General features: G+C 39.9%; 1 protein-coding gene across 4 annotated transcripts in view; it reads left to right on the top strand.

Moving 5' to 3' along the window:
* Positions 1 to 423: 423 nt before the first annotated feature.
* LOC123971105 (contactin-associated protein-like 4) overlaps positions 424 to 20,136 on the top strand; it is an 81,632-nt gene continuing 61,919 nt past the window's right edge. For 3 of the 4 annotated variants that reach the window (XR_006825124.1, XM_046049721.1, XM_046049722.1), the window contains exons 1-4: positions 424 to 546; positions 7,681 to 7,828; positions 13,057 to 13,260; positions 19,808 to 19,983. Coding sequence is in view for 3 of the 4 variants with exons in the window: in XM_046049721.1 (XP_045905677.1) it covers positions 478 to 546; positions 7,681 to 7,828; positions 13,057 to 13,260; positions 19,808 to 19,983 (597 nt within the window). In the remaining variant the exon portion in view is untranslated. The remainder of the gene's footprint in view (positions 547 to 7,680; positions 7,829 to 13,056; positions 13,261 to 19,807; positions 19,984 to 20,136) is intronic. The other variant, XM_046049723.1, reaches the window with a different exon arrangement.

The following is a 20,136-nucleotide window of genomic DNA, read 5'->3' as shown; positions in this document are numbered from 1 at the left end:
AAACAAGCAGTTTGCATTCATATCCAAACTGTGAACAGATTTATTATTGGCCAGCTTTAAAGTCGTAGCACGGAGCGTCTTCTCTAGACTATAAATTCAGAGTTTTAAAATTTCATTTCAAGTAGATTAAAATGTAATGAATCACATTTCCATTCTACAATTTGTCTCACGATCCTCGCTCTTCTGACACCTCTGCCATCCTCTGCATCTCCCCTCTCCTCCATCACGCACACACACAGAAACACAAGCGCATACACACAGAAACACACATTATTGCATGATGTGAAAGGTGATTGTCATCATTAAAACACACTCTGTCTTGTTTCTGTCCCCTGTGCAGGAGCTGGAGGATGGTCTCCTCTTGTCTCAGACAGATACCAGTGGTTGGAGGTGGATCTGGGGAGGCGGACCCAAATCACTGTTGTTGCCACACAGGGACGCTACGGCAGCTCCGATTGGCTGACAGCTTACCTGTTGATGTTCAGCGACACAGGACACAACTGGAGACAACACCGGCAGGAAGACAGCTTAGGGGTAACTCTACTGGTATAATCAATTACCAAAACAGTATTAAAAGGGAAAACTAAATACATTTTTAAAGAACGTAACACTGCCAGCATTATCAACATAATGAGGAAATGTTGTCAATTACTGTATTTGCCAAGTCTAAAATGTTGATTGTTACCAAGGTATTTAGAAATTGAAAATTGAACAGTATGACTTTCAATACTGTCAAAAATACAGACACTCTTTCTGTTAAACTGATACGGAGATGCTGTATTGAGGTGATGTATTGTAGTGTGCGTCCTCAGCGTAGGCGGGCGATGCCGCATAAAACTGCCTGACATCATCTACAATGCGACAGCGCAATAACTCAATCACTTTCCAGTAGTTGGTAAACAACACACATATGGGAGCTTTATCCTTTTATTTGCAGACAAACCGTAACCTACACTGTACATTTACTGCTGAACTTCATTGCTCGCCATTTCCTCTTCTCCACTGAATTCACCTGCCATCACATACCGTATAGTGAAATGTCAGGAAGGTATGAAGACTAGCGTCACTGACAATGTATTTTCATTTGCTTTCTTCACAATATCAGCTCTTGCTAAACAATATCTGCTCGTAGCAACATTGTTGCATTGTTAAACTTTTATTTTGGCAATTAGAGCACTTAGCTAAGATTTGAGAAAGAGAGTGAACTTGGTTAAATGTTGAAAAAGTCAGTAAATAAACTGCTTGTGGGATAGTGAAACAGCATCTGAAACCGCCTTCCCACTACACCACTCTGACTCCAGAAATGGGGCTTTTCATTCCGCATTTGAGTATGGTGGTTCAGAACAGCTATAAATAGTTTTGACTTCTGATGTCAACACTTTGTACAAACTCGATTTTTCATGTATGTCCTTTAGAGAAATCAAATAATTAATTTCACTGTGGTATGAAAATCAACTTGCAGAGATTTAAAGAAGTAGTTTTAAATTTTGTTGCCTTTTTAATGTTTTTTTATCTTGGCTGTTGGCGCATCCTTCACTGTCGCACCAAGGAAAGTTTCAAAAATGTTTCTGTGGTGATGAAGAAACTTTGACAAAAAAAAACAAAATAGACAAAAATGACCCTGAAATATCTGCTACCTATCAAACTATTTCAAGTCTGCACAAAGCAATTTGGTTTAGGACGGAACTCAATTAAAACTAATAGCTGTCTGAAAAAGTTATGTATTTTAACAGCTATGCAGTCAGCTTGGGAGGGAATGCAACTCAGAACTCAGGTTCATTGAAGTTAAAATGCATTTGGCCTTGCTGTCGTTGACATAATTTACATTTCTGTGGGGACTGGTACTGCCTGCAGCATCAAGTCTGCTCACCAGGAGCCTTTCACTCTTTATTAATAATGGATGGAACAATGAAAGAAACCTGGGCAGGGCTTTGTCGACTGCATGGAGGTGCTGTCAAACAGTTGAACCTCTGCTGACAGGAGGCTGGTGCTGTTGGTTGGAAAGGCGCACAAAAAGCTGCAGCTGTGTTCACAGTGTTTCCCATAGGATTTTAAGAGACTATGGTGGGTGTGCCTTGAACCCTCTCACCAGGGGGTCCGGGGGCATGCCCCACATAAGAAAGTTTTGTACATTTTAATGTTAAATGCATTAATTTGGTGCAAAATTAAGAGGCTATCTATGAAGAACTTGGTACGCTTATAAACAATGTTGTGCTCTAATAAACTATTTGATCATAACCATTGTATAGCTATAAATGGTGATGAAACAGCAACAAAAGTCAACAAATTTATTTAATGTTTTCCCAAAAACTCTGAATCAAAGAATTAGGGCTGAAACGATTCATCGATTAAATCGATAAATTCTGTTCATTCTGTTTGCAGAGAGGGGGAAGAGAGAGAAAACAGTGAGGGACAAAAAAGAAAGTGTCCAAAGTATGGGGTTATTTCAAGCTAAAGAAAACAACAACTCTGTAATGTTACCGTCCGTCCACCGTGAAACGAAACTTTTGTCACCTCGGTAACAGCACGAAGCCTTATCAGAAAGCAGCCGGTGTTCTGCCAGCGGACCACAGACAAGCTAACAGTAACAGCAACTTTAGCATTTAACTGAAATCATGATTGATTGTTGAGTTGAAGGCTAGCCAAAGTAAACTGCAGTCCCCAGCTGATAATGTGCACACGTGCGTTTGTTGTTCTCCTTTTTGGGCCGTGAGTTGTAACCTCATAGTCAAGAGTTAACTGTGTGCCGGGGAGCTGCACCTTTTAACTCCCCTGCAGCTCTGTCTGTAGCTCAGACAATCCCTGCTACCTGTGTGTACTAATCCATCCTTTCAACCATGTTCTTTGTCTTTATAATTGCCATCTTTATAATAACAAACAGCTGTTTCGTGTGCAGGATTGCTCATTTCCCGTTTCACATTTCACGTGTGTTTTCTTGATAAAAGTGGTTTGGAAACCAGCGTCAGGTGCCATAGGTGTTGTCAGCTCCTGTAGTGTGTGTGACCCCCTGTCACCGATCAGTCAAGTAGTGTTTCGCCGCCAGGCAAAAGTACTTCTTAAACGACGCATTGATAAATCGGCGAAATAATCTATAGAAGCTTCAAATACGAAAATCATCATTAGCTGCAGCCCTCAAAAGAATAGAAGACATAATAAATCATTTCCCTAACATTTTATTGTTGTTTTTTTACTTTTATTGGACACATTTTTTATATTTTCTGTGAATATAATCCAATTAATCTTATTTCCATGCTGTATAGACAACTTATTTTGAAACCCGGGCGTTGTGTGTATCTTCACGCTAAATTCATTAAGTCCAACCAGAGTCTGAACTTGATAAATAATGTTGTATGTGGTTCTTGTATCGTGTAAAATGAGGTAGGGCTCTAAAGCCTGGTTCACACTACACGATTTTTAGTCCGATTTGCTGCTTGGCGGCCGTCAGGCTGTGATCGGGGGTAAATCAGCGGTCGATCGGCGGCAGCCAGTCGTTATGTGTGAACTACACAACGACTCATCAAAACGGCTCCCCGACACATTTCTGACACGACGTCTGCCAGATATCTAGCATGCCAAATATCTGGAAGAGTTGGCCGACTCAACATCCACATCCAGCCAATGAGAGCAGGCAGCTTGCAGAGCAGACAGCTACTTTTCACCGCAAAACACTTTTTACTCACCTCCAGCTCTCTGTAGCTCAGGCAATCCCTGCTACCTGCATGTGCTAATCCATTCTTTCACCCAGATTCTGTCTTTATAATTGGTATCTTTATAATAACAAACAACGTCTAAGTTTGCATCATTTCCTGTTTCACATTTCACATGTGTTTTCTTGACAAAACGTGGTTTGGAGACCAGCGTCGGGTGACACAGCCGCTGTAAGCTCGTGTAGTGTGTGACCCCCTGTCACCGATGAGTCACGTAGTGAACGCCATAACGACATCAAGACCCCGGTCACAAGATGGCAAGTTGAAAATTGTGTAGTCTGCACAAGGCTTAAAACTGCAACACTTGTCTTTGTAAAGAGAGAAACTGACAGGATAAAATCGCTAACCTGACTGTCAGCTCGCACTGGTCCGTTACAGTGGGTTTACCATTAAGGCTTTAATACGTATGCACTCCAAATGTAGGCGCGGCTAGCTTAATCGCCTTCTCACAAATGAGTGAAACAGGCCGTTAATGTTACCGTAGTTACTCCAAAAAAGTGGTTTTCTCGAGTCGGAGGCCAAAGTGTCTGAGCGTGCGAGCTTACAGTAACACGGAGCAGCGCCCACAAAACACATTAGAGGTCTGTAATATATTATGAGATGTAAAAAAAATTTTCCGGTTCATTCTGAAACTATGGCGGAGCAAATTAGACTATGGCGGGCCGCCACGCTAGTTGCTGATGGAACACTTGGCAGCTCAGTTGTCGGGAGCCAGTCTTGATAAGAGTGTCTGCTCAGTGCCTACAATGTAAATGTGAATGAGAAATCTGACTGAGACTTGCATGTGGCGACTAAATATTATGCAGTGCAGCTCATGTGGACCCTGGCCATACTTCCTCCACTCTAGTGCTGAACACCAGAGCCCCCTCCTCTTCACGCTGTACACCCATAATTGCAACCCCCGACATGGAGAGAACTCTATTGTGAAGTTTGCAGACAACACCGCCATCAATGGCTGGATTTCAAACAATGATGAGACTTCATGTTGGGAGGAAATCAACAATCTTGCAGAGGGGTGCACAGAGAAAAACCTATTGCTCGATGTCAGCAAAACCAAGGAGCTGATTGTTGTTGTTAAAATGGATGAAAGGACACATGCTCCTGTCTCAGTGGAGCAGAGGTGCAGCAGGTGAATAGTTTTAGGTTCCTGAGAATCAGCATCACAGAGAACCTGATATGGTCATCTCATGTCTCCACGCTGAGAAAGAAAAGAAAATCTCAGAAATGGCTGTACTTCTAAAAGGAATCTTAAGAAGGCAAAAGTGCCAAGTTCTGGGGGGAAATTCATGGCTGAGGCACTTTGCTCTGTTTTCTTTTTGTATTGTGGTTGCTTTCTATCTGCACATGTTCTCCAGTGTTTCTTTTTCTTTCTCAAAATCATTATTTTCCATCTTTTTATAGAATGTTTTTAAGCTATAGTGCCCATTCTATGTTTCAGTAAAGAGAGAAACTACTAGACTGCAGAATGACTGATCACCACCAAGCAAACTACTGGATGTCAGAATGACAGGAAGCCATGCAGCCCTCCATTGATTGAAGAACATCAGATATGATTCAGAGGCAGTCAGGCATCTCCTCTCTCCTTTATGGAAGACAGTACACCCGTCTTGTTACAGTAGCAGCCCGGAGAACAGCTTTTGATTCTGATTTGACAGCAAACTCTCTGAAGCCTGGGTGTCATCCCTTGAAAGAGAGGGAAACAGGGTATGGCTTCTTACAGCTTAAAACTTGTTGATTTGACACTCAGCATGAAAGGTGATAAACCCAGATCAGCTCTCAGAGTGTTTTAAAAGCTCCATATATTAGTCAGGCCAGCTTAGAGTGTCGGTTAAGGAGGAGATTTGACTGCAAAAACAGCTGTATCAGTCACTCAGCTTAGATGATCTGTCTTTCTCTCTTTGCCCTCCAGTGCTGGAAAATAAGTACATTTACTAAAGTTGTACCAAGTCATTCTGAATAATTCCACTCTATGCTACATTATTTATATATATATATATATATAACAACACTCATAGGGTTCATTTTGCTACACTATGTACTTTTACTTCAATTTTAAGTATTTTGCTAGTAATACTTATCTTTGAGTAACATTTTTGATGTACTTTTACTTGTAGTGGAGTATTTCTACCGTGTTGCCATGCGGACCTATAGGCTCTGCCATACTAAGTTGCTGCTGTCGTTGCGGTTGCTCCCCCTTCAGCTCTGGCAAACCAGTCATTGCTGTTTGGCATTGTGTGAACTCATTTGGCAAGGGCTTTAATGTAACAGATGTTCATTTATATGTAAAAGTCCCACACTCAAGTTTCAAGTACTGATACATTAGTATGAACAACACCTTACATTAGCCCCCTCCATTTAGGGTTAGTTAAAGGGTTGAAATAAAGTGTTAGGTACATTTAGCTGAAAATACTTATGCAGTCTGTGGTTCCAGCTGACCTTAGTTTGATCGTAAAGTGTAATTTCAACACTATTATGTTGTAACTGCTTAATCTAAAACTAAACTTGCCACTTTGTTCAGTTGCACCATCGCTACTTGCGCTATATCTTAACTAAGTTGACTGCAATCAAAACATTGTCAATTGTTATGTAGTGCAGCAATCGAGTAAAATGGGAGAAAAGCCTCTACTAACTGTATGGATGGAAGTTAAGACCTACAAGACTGTTTGATTAAGAAGAAACTAATGCTATCATTATGCTATCACGTGTGAACTACCTAATGTATGATACAACGCATTTGTCCATTACCACATTAATTATTATAATTTATCAATTAATTCTGCTGTACTTTGATGTTTTTGCTAAGGTGAGGATAGCTGTATCACCTAAATATGGTCATAAATAGCAAAAATTTCAACAACAATCTCTGGAAGACCTCCATATTGGTGAAAACATTCTTCTACTTTTATCAAGTACCAAGTACTTCTTCAACCACTGTTCTCTTATTCTTTTTCATGCCTTCATTCCTCATTCTCTACCCTCCTCTCTCTCCTTGACTGTGGTCTTGTCAGAGGCTACTCATATTTCAGAACATGCCTGGGCAAGTAAATGAGATGCCACTCTCCTCAGCCTCCTCAGCAGGAAACAGAGCCGTTTGTTGAGCTTAACGCTCTGCGGCCCAGCCGGCTCAGCCCTTCAAAGCACTGAATACGGCACTGAGATCACAATTATGCAGCACCAGGGAAGCCCATTTCACTCACATAGCCACATCAGCACACTCTCAGTGGACACACATACACATACGGAATGACACACAGTCTCAAGTAGAGAGGACAGACACAAGCAAAATTACATGCACTTGAACACATGCAAATGCAGCTTGTATTTTTTTTCCTAACAGATGTTAATACGGGGGCTTGCTCTGTGTGTCCTATTTGCCCGTCACCCAGAGAATCCCACTGGATTCCCACTGATTGGAAAAATAGAGGCCATTAGTCTTTTTAAGAGAGGCCTGGTACAGAGACAATGGGTTAGGCCCAGAGTTATTGATCACTGGGCAGAGAGAAGGAGAGACGTTATCAGCAGTTAGGATCAATGGTCTCTGTGAGCTCCAAGTTTGAAAATGCAGAAAGAATGTCTCTGGATTAGGGAGGTGAGGGAGAGGTTTTCTCCACACTCCATAGAAATATAAACGAGAACTAGCGCATCTCTTTCTTTTGAAGATCCTTTTCATTACAAACGTGGTTCTATTTACATATCAATTTTTTTTGTCAGTAGAAGATTGAAGCTTTTAGACTCTTGGATAAATAAATAAATAAAAACGCAGCGAAAATTCAAAAGAGAATACACTGCCTTGGTAAACAGCTTGATTATGAGCATCAATGTACAAAACAAATCCTCTGTTCCTGTCTAAGGTACTCAAGGAGGTAATTAGGCTGCTACAAATGGTTTGGCGTCAGATTTTGCAGCAACCAGTAGAACATGGATGGTTGGATGTAAAAATTAGGCAAACTAACATGTTGTTCTGTTGTTTCAGGCTTTTCCAGGTAACAGTAATGCAGACACTGTGGTCCAATACAAACTTAAACAGGCGGTGATTGCTCGCTACCTCCGCCTGATTCCTCTAGACTGGAACCCCACTGGGAGGATTGGACTCAGACTGGAGATATATGGATGTCGATATAGTAAGTCTGCTCTCTGTCTCAGTCTTATTTTTCAGGTTTGGCTGGTGCTAATCTTTTAAAAAAGAAAAAAGGATGCCTACTCAAATGAAAAATAAACATGAAGTTATGTATCTGGAGTTTAAATGTTCCGGTTCAGGCTTATTTACCTTATAGTCTTATTTTTGTATGCATGTGGTCAGACAGGTTCCTGTTTTCGGGCCTTTGCGGGCATTTACAGGTACACATAACAAACTTCCAAAGATCCCTGCCAAATACACCCCTTTTCACGCAGTGGAGGTAAATAAGCTTATTACATAAATTACATATACAGTATCTCACAAAAGTGAGTAAATATTTGATCTTTTCATGTGACAACACTGAAGAAATGACACTTTGCTACAATGTAAAGTAGTGAGTGTGCAGCTTGTATAACAGTGTAAATTTGCTGTCCCCTCAAAATAACACATCACACAGCCATTAATGTCTAAACCGCTGGCAAGTGAGTACACCCCTGATTGAAAATGTCCAAATTGGGCCCAAAGTGTCAATGTTTTGTGTGGCTGCCATTATTTTCCAGCACTGCCTTAACCCTCGTGGGCATTGAGTTCACCAGGGCTTCACAGTTTGCCACTGGAGTCCTCTTCCAGTCCTCCACGACAACATCACGGAGCTGGTAGATGTTAGAGACCTTGCGCTCCTCCACCTTCCGTTTGAGGATGCCCCACAGATGCTCATTAGGGTTTAGGTCTGGAGACATGCTTGGCCAGTCCATCACCTTTACCCTCAGCTCCTTTAGCAAGGCAGTGGTCGTCTTGGAAGTGTGTTTGGGGTCGTTTTCATGTTGGAATACTGCCCTGCGGCCCAGTCTCCGAAGGGGGGGATCGTGCTCTGCTTCAGTATGTCACAGTGCATGCTGGCATTCATGCAGGGCTCTAAGCTAATCTTTTTCCCAAGGAGCACATGTGCTCCTAAATGAAAAAATTTAGGAGCACACAAAGAAATTCAGGAGCACAGTGAAAAATGTTCAAGTAACACAGAGTTTAACAAACTATTTATTATTCACATATTTATACTACGTGTTTGGTCCTTCTCTTTTTGTCAACTGTGAAACCATTAGAGGACTATGGAAGTGAAGACCCTTGGATAGGTACACTCAGCATTGGTCTTAAAAATCTGTCGGAGCTTTTTAAAATATTGAAACAGATGTTTTGAAAATTTGCTTTAAAAATACTGATCACTTATCACAACTTGACTTTTTACCAGCAGCACCCACACCTAATGTAGACAAGATTACTGAACAGTATTACAATAACTTCAGTAAAACAGAACCAGGGGAATGTGTTGCTCTCAGGAGGAGGCTAGAAGGAGCACATACTGGCAGTGGAAATCTGCATCTTTCCACTGCAGAGGCTCTTTCTACAACATGGAGGAGAAACTAGTTTTAATGAGTGTATTAGTGTAATTTAACATTAGATAAAAAGTTATATTTTAATCTAATAGTTTACTGTTGGTATGTTGATATAAATTATTTAATTTTGCTATATGTAGGCTATTGTCATTTTATGTAATAGTATACTATACAGCCCACCACTAGTATAATATTAACTTTAATTGGACAAAACAGCAGTTTCATGTTTGTGAGTTGTTTTTAATCACATTGGTCTCTTAATTTGTTAATGATACTATCTAATTAAAGGCAGTGCAGGCAAGTTGCTTCTGAAACACTTTTTGTCATATTTGTTGAAACTGTCTATGTACACCAATGCATATTAAAAAGTTAGTTGCTCTGAAAAAGAAAGTATAAAAATCAGCTGTCTGTAGTCCTCTCAGCGCTGCAGTAAACACAGCTACGTTTTATTTATTATTTTATTTATGCAACGATTGGCTGGCTGCGCGCACCAGGTCAGCTCGCTCAGACCTGACGAGCGAAGCTGAGGTGATATCTGCGTGGCTTTTCAACGATAGTGACTGACAACTGAGGAACACCAAGGGGCTGAAAAGTTACACACTGGTGGCTTTATTTCTGCTGGACAGGTAATCTGGCTTTTATCATTTTGATGGTAATTTGTTACTTTCATCGCTAACAAAAGTAGCTATCTACTTAGTATTCAGCTAACTGTTGCTACGAGTGCAGGCTGGTGTAGGAGCCAGAGTAGAGACGATGAATTATATCTAGCTGTAGGTGAGCTGGAAAACAAGCTGTGTTTTCCAATGCTAATATTAGGTAAGACAATGTAGGTGTAGACTGCGCCGGTTTAGTTATTCACCATCTGGGTTTATTATACTATGTTTACACCTATCTTTACACCTTGTATCTTACCTTATTGTATAATTATCTTGTGTCTGCAGGCATTGTTTGACTGGATGTTACTCTTTTACAAATAATGTAGCTGTGTGTTTGTAGTTAAGAGAAAGACATTTTAACGTTAGTGTACATAAGCAATGATAGCTAAAGGTCCCCAAGTATCTGTGTTTCTGGTATATAAGCTACCTTTAATATAGTTGACATTGTTCGTAGCTAAACCTACTGTGTGAAAACATTTTACTGTAAATGGTGTTATGCCATTACTTATTTTACCAGAAGTAAAAAATCCTGTATGTTTTATTTCTACTGCGCCCTCAGGTCACCTACAGTCTTCCAACACCCTGTGCTTCTCATCAGTACACTGATCGGACCATGCTGGCTGGCCTGGATTACAACCACCGTGTTCACAGACCAGCCAGGAGAAAAGCTGATTACACAATTCAGTATGTTGCATTATGAGAACTATTGTGCATTTTACTCAATACATTTAAAAGTGATGAGCCAAAAAATATTAAACAGAATGAGGAATACAGATAGATGGTGCTGATTTATTGTTATTGATTGCATTTTATGTGGAAATAGTTTACTAATTACTCTATAAGAGAACAATATCAGGTGTTAGAAACTTTTCACTAAGCTGATCCTCCTTTCTGTATTATCAGGTACAGCAAGGTATACAACAAAAAGTCCAGAAAGTGGAGCTTGTACTCATTGAAGGTGGAGAAGGACTACAGTTACATCGCAGACCTCCAGAGTGCCATCCTCCTGCTCCTCCGGTTGTCTACTACTGAGGAGATGCCTAGAAGCAGAACCAGACAGGTGTCCCTGCCCCAACTGTGTTGCTAGTTACAGCAAAATATAAAACAAAATGTAATAAGGTTGGTTTTGAAATGTGGTAATCATGTCAGAGAGGTGATATATTTAATCATCTCCACAGCAGCGATACGATGCTATGAGTAAAGTCTGAACTGTCTTCATAATCAGTCAAGATACATCTGGACACACCTTGTCTCTTCCTGTATATATTTATTTTTATTGATGTTTTAAAAATGATCTATTTGTGATATAGGTTGTAGTTTTAGTAGTATATAATAATAAACAAGTATTTGAAAAAATTACAAGTACCTATTTGAATTTTGTTATATTGATCAAGTGGACGGTGAAAGTTATCACATCATTGCAGGCAAGCTCACATTATCTAGTTTAAACCATCTAAAACACAAAATTACACTGTGTTTCACATGATTTGCTGTAATATTGCGTACATAAACGTTATAGCTTATGTAAGACAGTTCCTTTCCGCAGGAAATCTGACCAGTCCTTCACATAGAGAACAGTTGGCCCATACAGGCTGTTATAGGCAACTGAGAAAGTTGGTGAATGCCTAAAATATATATATATATTATAAATATACTTAAATTCCTTTTAAAACCTCAAAAATGTCCCTTTTAAAGGTGTGTGGCTGATTTTAATCGGTAACAGCTCAAAGTGGCGCGGCAGTCTTAAAATATGTTGAAAAAGTCTTCAAAAGGTCTTACAAAGGTATTGAATTTTACTTCAAGATTCCTGTAAATACCCTGTACTTACGATACTGGCACCACATTTTAATTTTTAGCTTACAGATTCACAAGAATTCTGCTTTCACAACAATAAGACTAAATTACTCTCACTGGTCTTTTTAAGGTCTGTGGTCATTAACAGAAACTAGACCATATGGTTTTACTGTGGTGTTTGAAGGATTTGTACATAAGGGGCTATTGGATTTCTGATTCATTAGAAACCTTTATTTCAGAGAGAAATAAACAGCAACATTCAATACCTTCAAACAATAAAAAATACTGTCATGCACTAGAAAATATGAGCTGTTGTGCAGTTTCTATACTGTCTAATGTTGTTTAATGAGAATTGAAAAAAGTAGAAACTCTCAGTTAATGTCAAAATTCCTCATTTGGGAAATGCAAGCAATTCAAGCATTTGAGGTCACTGCAACAAACATAAATTGAATGTCAAGATTGTTCCTGTTGTGCTTTGTTTTTTTATTGCTTTGCAATAATATGTCTTTCCAAGCAGTTCTCATCCCAGGGCTACACATATGGACGCTTTGTCAAGACCTCTTGGCGTTCCTTTTTACCCTTTAGTGTCGTTTTTGTACATATAGGGCTTATCAAGAATAAATAAGTGGTTCACAAGGTGAAAAGGCAGAAACGTTGCAGTTAGGTTTAGGCACCAAAAGTACTTGGTTAGGTTTAGGAAAATATCATGGTTTGGCTTAAATAACTACATTACTTGTGTGACTTAAATTGCGTAAGTTAGGTAAAGCTAGTTACGTAACATCACTATAAGAAGTCAGTGTTGACCATATGTTTTGAACAGGAAACAAACACTGGTCTCCTTGGTGAAAGCCATTCACCCTATTCGCCATTCACCTCTCTAGGAATGAGAACGGGCTGGTCTTTTTTATTCACTAGCTCACACCTCCTCTGTAAGTGTGCTTGTCTCTAAGTTACAACAACCTCTTAAACCCCAGATGTTAGTCAATACAAACTAATACTTTCCAGCCAAACATTGTTCAAATTCACACTATTATTTTAAATTCTAGTGGAGATTCTAAACGTACCATATTTAATTTTGGAGAACTATGTATACGATTATATCCTAGACATCTGAAATATTTCCATTTGATGGGGTTCTGGGTTGGAATAGTTGACTCAGTGTAAACATTACACAGCTTCAATGAACAGTTGGAGCAAGCTAACAGAATAGATATGATGCTGTCAGATCTTAAAGTTACTTAATGGAGAAAAAAGGGGTAACACTGGATGTAGAAATTTAAGGTATAATTTTACATAAGCATAGAATTAATAATTAGACAATTGCTTTCATAGAATGAAGTGTATCTCTCTTGTATAATAAATTATTCCTCCTACACTTTGTTATTCTGTAGCTTCTGACGTGGCCAACTTTGATGGCAGCAGCAACCTGGTCTACAGGCTGAGTGTGAGGCCGAGCTGGGCAGCGATGGAGGTCATCTCTCTGAAGTTTAAAACCCTGACGAATTCTGGGACACTGCTCCATGCGGAGGGACAGAGAGATCACAGCCTCACTCTGGTCTTGGAGAAAGGAAGGCTGCTGCTTTACCATCAACAAGGTACAACATTATTCTTCCAATATTTTTTCACAGCAAGAAGGTCATGGGTTCAAATCCCGGTTGCCCCGGCCTTTCTGTGTACAGTTTGCATGTTCTCCCCGTGGTGGCATGGGTTCTCTCCGGGTGCTCCGGCTTCTTCCCACCATCCAAAGACATGCAGCCTAGGTTAATTCGTGTCTCTAAAATTGTCCTTAGGTGTGGATGTGAGTGTGAGTGGTTATATGTGTTCTATACAGTATTTAATAGAAGTAAAGGTAGGCAGGTTCTTACTTTAAGCCTCAAGTCCTGCTGGTTTTCATTGTTGAATTGCTATTCATGGACTACTATACACATGGCACACCAATTGAGTGCAGTTACATTTTGGACAAAAAACAGCAGTAGCCGGCTTCCTGAGGACAAGAATTGAAAGCCTGTGATGTAGGATGGCTGAAACTTTGGATTATGGATTACTATGGATTTTTGAATTGTCTTGGATGACTTTTCCGGCAAAGTTTGTAGTTGTATCTGTCTGTTCGTTCATTGTTCATTGCTCTGAGTAAATGTCAGTTAAATGCCTAAACTGTACAGTGTAATTATGGACTCAGTCAGGCTCCAGGGAATCCGCCATCCAGTCTCTATATAAGGAATTTAATATCTAGCACATTTTTCTCCTCACAATAAAATGGACGGAGCTTTAAGTCAGTCTCCGTCCATCTGCTGGTTTGTTTGCGTGATTGTCAGATGTGATTTCTAAGATACCACTGATCCAATTTTGATGAAACTCAGGGGAATTATGTTTCTTTCTGCTTATGCTGATTATTTCAATCCAGTATTTGTTTATCCATATGTCTTCCAGCAATTTCTCAGACAAAACTCAGATTTTTGAAGAAACTTTGGGAATAAGTGTAGTTTACCATTGCAGGCATGCAGTTACAGGTTAATACTAGAAAAGCATGGATGTTGTTTATTGACTCTGAAGGCGGACAGCAATATTTGTTGGTGAAAACATGTTTACTCCTTCCTTAGTTTTGTCTTTTTCTCCAAGTTTTTCCAAGACTTTTTACTCACTTTCCCTCAATCAACTGTTTCTCTCTGTTTTTCGCTCTGTTTTGCTCTCAGCTTGACATCCTCTCTCATATTCTCTTTCTTTTAATCTATGATGGATGCTAGCAACATGTGTTAAGGATGAACTCTGTGGAGCACAGTGGGCTAGCACAGAATGGAGTACTGTGGAGACTATGGGAGGGAATATGTGTGTCTGTGTTTGTGTTGGTGTAAACGAGGTTAAACCTGAGGTGGTGTTGGACTGCCAGGCCGTCGTATTATCACCATATGGCAGACCTCTCATCAACCATGCCATCTGGCTGCTGGAGTACACTGCCACTCTGCTCACCAACCGTTCCTTCATTTCCCAAGAAAAACAGGATTTCTTGCCCTAAATTAAGTTTGATGTTAACACAGGGCTTAATTAAAGAATAGTTCTGACTTAAAACTCTATGTTTCATGACCATTTGTGCACTGAAACCTTCTTCCTCTCCATACTGGCCCTCAAGTGTTTTGCCCACCTGATTTTGTTGATTTGGTCACATTTCGTTGATCTTTGTGCTTCTACCATGGGTAGGTAGGGTACATTGTACCAGCCTGGTTTAATCTTCTCTGTATAGCTTGACAAGGGTTCCGTCAAAAATAGACCAGCCGCATATTCTCAGTGGAGTGGAGTGGAGAGCCAGTTCTGGGCTGGTTCTGAAAAGTGCAGTGGCACATCTGCTGGAATCACAAGTATTACCTAGGCCACAATCAGCTCCGGTGGCCACATCGCAGCATCAAGGATTATTCCCACTTTATAGATTGCAGGAATGTTATTGCCCTTGTGTTAGTACAATATCAAAGTGTCATGTTTTCCTCATAAAACAAATAATAGTTTCATATAGTTATTTATATGGTTAAACATATATATTGTTTAAAGTTGTATTTCATAGTTATCGGCTAAAGTCAAAGCAGGAGGTCTCTCAAAGAAAATCTCGCCTCCCGCTGTCTAGGGCCATACCTTACAGATGCACACACATGCTAAAAATCCTGGGTGTTTTTACTTGGAAATGGAGAATATTTTGGAAATAATCTAAATTTGCTGTGTTCAGACATAGTTTATACTTCTCTTTCTGCTTTCCTCCATCCTCCACAATTGTCTTAACCTCCCTCTGTCACTTCCTCTCTACATTCCTACAATGAAAATGTAGGAATGTAAATCTGTCAGTGGTAGAGAGGTGTTATCTGCAAAAGCCATCAGTCTGACATCAGCTCCCTGAGTGACGCCTGTCACATCTCCCTGCTTAGCCCAAGCTGATAGTCAACAAACTCCTTAAAGAAGTCTGGGTAGCCGGGAACGAAAATAAACACTGCTCGTTTTTGTAAGGGAACAGAGATTAGATTGAGCTATGATAAGCCAATACTGAGGAAAAAAAACATCCTCCGCCTCAATCACAGTGCTGTCACTGCAAGCTTCTTTCTCTAGCTCTCTTTGTTTTCCTGCCTGCCTGGCTGCCCCTTACTGCCTTTTCTATTTTCCTCTTCTCTCCATTGTTATTTATCACAGCCTTTCTCATATGTCACCACAATTCTGCCCCTGCTACATTTTTTTTCAGAGGAGATTATTTGCCTTTTTCAATTGCATGCTCTTTGTCTTTCTCAGTCCTCTGTCTTTCTTTCACACATCCCCTCCCTCCCTCACACTCTCCCAGGAGTTTGCAGTCGGCAGACAGTGTAATTTAGATCAATAGCTTAGAGCATCCACCCTGAGCCACAGCATGCTCCTCCACAGTCGGCTGATGGCTCAAGAGAAGAGAGGAGAAGAGAAGCTCAAAATAGGGGAGCATAATAAAACCTGAAGATTTAGATGCATTATCTTCATAGTTCCAGAGTGTGTGCTATTCCCTGAGGCTCTTCATAGTTATCTCCCCCATTTGGCAACCTGATCCTGTCTGTCCCGGGCCTCTCTTTAACAGGAATACATGTCACACCATGAGGAAAACAAGCTGACACAGAAGAACTAAAGATGACTAATGATGGCTAACACTAGGCATCAGGGATTTGTGTAGCTTACACACAAACATAAAGAGCTTCGCCAGCGCAGATGTGTTTTTGTAAGAAACAATATTCATTAGCATAAATTAATGATGAATTAAAACAGAAAGACATACAGACAGACCAATAGGCCGTTTGCAAGCAGATAGACTGGCAAACAAACGGATAAATACAACAGTGAGACACAGTTTCTATCTCCCTGTGGCTGTCCAAGCATTTGGAATAAATTGGCTGGCTCATTAGGATTTATGTCCGCTATCCAAAACCATCTCAATTCCTTTCTACTTTACATTTATCAAAATGTCAGTTTGCTATAATGTAGCCCACTGCTTCATAATTCAGTTCACTTCTGAACTGTCACAGGGAAGCTGTAATACACAGCAGTAAACACACTAAGGGCTAGTGTGTCCTGCTCCAGTGAATTCTGGATGAATGGTGTTAAGTATTGCTGACTAAATTAGGATGGCATCAGAGAGGCGTGCAGGACAAGCTGCATGTTAAGTGAAATTCTGTCTTTTCTCTGCATCCTCAATAATAAGGACATGCTGTGGTTGGTTTGTGATTGCTGGCTGTGCTATATTTATATTTCAGATTTTACGGTAACAAAAATCAGCATGATCACAAAGGTTTTCACCAATCACAGAGCAGCAAAAGCTACAACCAGATCTTCCCCAAGGCATCTGCAGAGCACTGTTGAAAAGGAATGAATCTCTCTGGACAAAGTGTGCCAGTTGGCAGAGAAATAGAAGACGATGAATTATGATGATTACTGTTGCATTTACTTACTCTATTCCATTTTGTTCTACAATGATTTACAGTGAACCTCTAAGAGATTCTGTTGTAAACAGACTCATAAGAGTTTCAGTCAGGAGCCTATGTATTTTCAGAGGAGGATGAAACTGCTAAGGTAGCCATGGGACACTTACTGTAACACACCCATGCGGTATAATTAGTTGCTTGCTGCTGATTCCCTCAGTGTGCAGCAACAGAATTCTCAAAATATAGAACAAATGCCAGAGATATTTAGTTCACACATCACATTTGAAAAGCTGGAAACAGAAAATCTTTGGCATCTTGCCTGAAAAATGACTTAAACACTTAGAATTAACTAATAATTTCTACCTTCCATCGACTTCCATTTTTTTTCCTGATCTTGACAAGTTTTATTAATGTGATAACATTTTATGTGACGTAATTGTTTCAGTCCAAAAGTTATTTTTTATGTATTATGAACATGCTTTGGCGACATTTTTGTGGACAAACGGTCCCAATGAATTGATTTGAAGAGACCGAGAGAGACTTGACACAGCGGTGACATTCTTGCCATGAATATGACCGGACTGTTTCCTTTTTTTTCTAGTTTGTTTTATGATAATAAACTCAATTCCCAACTGTGACTAAAGCTGAGAATTGGTTTAGAGAAAGTACATTATTTTTACAGCCAAGCTGTATTTCAAATAGTAGCACCACGTGATGCTGAAATACTGAAACAATTATAACAGTCTGTCTCCTGATAAGACCTGTCATTGTCGTCCTTCATAAACAGATTTAGAGCTTGAGCAAAGAGCCATAATGGAATAGCAGACAGGATATGATAAGGTGATATTGCCCCAGGGAGCTGTCTGGAACGACTCCTGGAAAGTGGAAACTAGTGTTCAGCGCAGACTCCTCAGCTTAAAGACAAGAACATTCAATATTAGTCCACTCAGTATGGATAAATCAAGCAGTTATTGCCTCACAATGTCCTCATGGTATGCAGGCAAGGAGGGGGGAATGAAGAAAATTAAGACTGACAGAGTAAGAAAGGAAGAGGGAGTTTCATAAATGAAAGTTAAGTGTTTTTGTAATTGTTTGCCCTCAGATTTATGGTATTGATTGCTCCCTCTCTATTACCAATTATTTAAGCTGTAACCAAATATGTCACCTCATTTAATGACCTAATCATGAAAGGTACATAGGAATAGTTAGACATTTTGGGAGATGCTGCAGTCAACTCTCATGTCTGTATGCTAAGTATGGAGCTGGAGCAAGGAGGTGATTAGCTTAGCTTAGCATAAAGGCTAGAAGCAGGTGGAAAACTGGTGGCATGGCTCCATCTAAAGTTCACAAATATGCACACTGTAAAACATTTTAGCGGTTGTTTTCCATATCCAAATCGAGGGTCTGTACATGCTGTACAGATTGTTAAGTCCCTTGAATCAAATTAGTTTTCTGTGAAATTGGGCTATAAATTTACCTGATTTGACTGGCTGGTTCAACTTAAAAACATAAGTGTCCTTGCTGCCTTCAAAATGTGAGTTAACTGAACTAAACTTGTAAAACTAACTGAATTAAGTTCAATAACTTATATATTTTTCTTTTCAATTAATGATAAAAGATTCCACTAAATTCATGTATGATGTTTTACAGCATACCAACACCTCTAAAGCTCGCAAATGAACATGCTTCTTGGTCAACATCAGCTCCTTTGAAAACCACAAATAGTTGTTTCACATTTCTGATAGTGTACGGAATAAACAAATGAGATTTAAAATGTTAATTAGCAAGCTCTAGAGGTGTTGGTAGGTGTATTTTCAAACTTTGGAGAGAGCCAGGCTAGCTATTTCCTCCTCCTTCCTGTCTCTATGCCAAGCTAAGCAAATTACTTCCTGCTGCTCCATACTTTCAGTAAAGCCCCCGAAATCTCTGTAATATTTCACTACAACATAAAATATTCATGATTATACAATCAGGTTAGAAAAAAAAAAGAAAAAGACATAGTTAGGTCTAATTTATTAAAAGTGTTACACTCAACAACTAGGGTGGACTGAGTGGTTGTGGTTCGATCAGATTTGATTGACAGTCCTGGCATCATAAGCAATCAACCCCGTAATCAAAATTTGATTCAAAATCTATCCTTCATTATTAATGACTTGGTGTATCTCGGTCCTTCTGTTGTAGCTCCTTTTGTCAGCAGAAACATTTTTCTCTCCCAACACATTAGGGGATGCAGAGGTGGATCCACCAATTTGGACCTGCTGGTGTTTGGTCTGTCATTAATTATGTCCTGCTGTCATTTTGTAGCATCATCATTTATTGTGGTGGGTCCTCATACCAGCCAGCATACAGATTTGTGCGCTCTAATGAGAGAGGGTGACCTCAGTGACCTGCTCACTGTTTGAAATAAAGATGAAAACATTCCACTGAAGCTGCAACGTTTGTTTTGATAAATCAAACAAGAACCTTCCTTTACGTTTTCTTACTGCCAGAAGTAAGAGCCATTTTAAAATTATTTTTTCAAGCATGTTTGTCCTTGTTAAAAATGCACCTTGGAGGAGGACACACAGAATGCTGACCTTGAATTGTTTTTCAGGTGCACACCTCAGAAAAGAAATCAAAGTTCCTCAGCAGGAAGTCCGCAAAAGAGGATTTCTGCATTAACTGAAGTCATTGAGTAGCAATGAAATGCCCCATCATTGATTGTTTTTCACATCCTCACCTCTTGCAGGTGTGAGTTCATCCTCTAGCGGTCAGCTTCTTGTTTCTCTGGGAAGTCTGCTTGATGATCAGCACTGGCACCATGTAAAGCTGGAGCGGCTCAGCACTCACCTCAATCTCACCGTGGATAAAAACACTCACCAGGTTCACATACCGGCTGAGCTCAGCCACTGGGACATTCACCAGGTGAGAGGAAATGGACAGAATTTAGGGCACAACAAAATAACACACACAAAGTTGTACTTTAAAATGTGTTGTTTGTGTATGTAGACTTGAAAGGTGGCTGGAGAATGTTTGTAGTCTTATCCTTTATAGTATATTGTATGGGAGCTATAATCA

This window comes from Micropterus dolomieu, linkage group LG05, assembly GCF_021292245.1.
Source record: "Micropterus dolomieu isolate WLL.071019.BEF.003 ecotype Adirondacks linkage group LG05, ASM2129224v1, whole genome shotgun sequence".
NCBI lineage: Eukaryota > Metazoa > Chordata > Actinopteri > Centrarchiformes > Centrarchidae > Micropterus > Micropterus dolomieu.
Note: the sequence above shows the minus strand (reverse complement) of the source record. Positions and strands in the feature narration are given on the sequence as shown.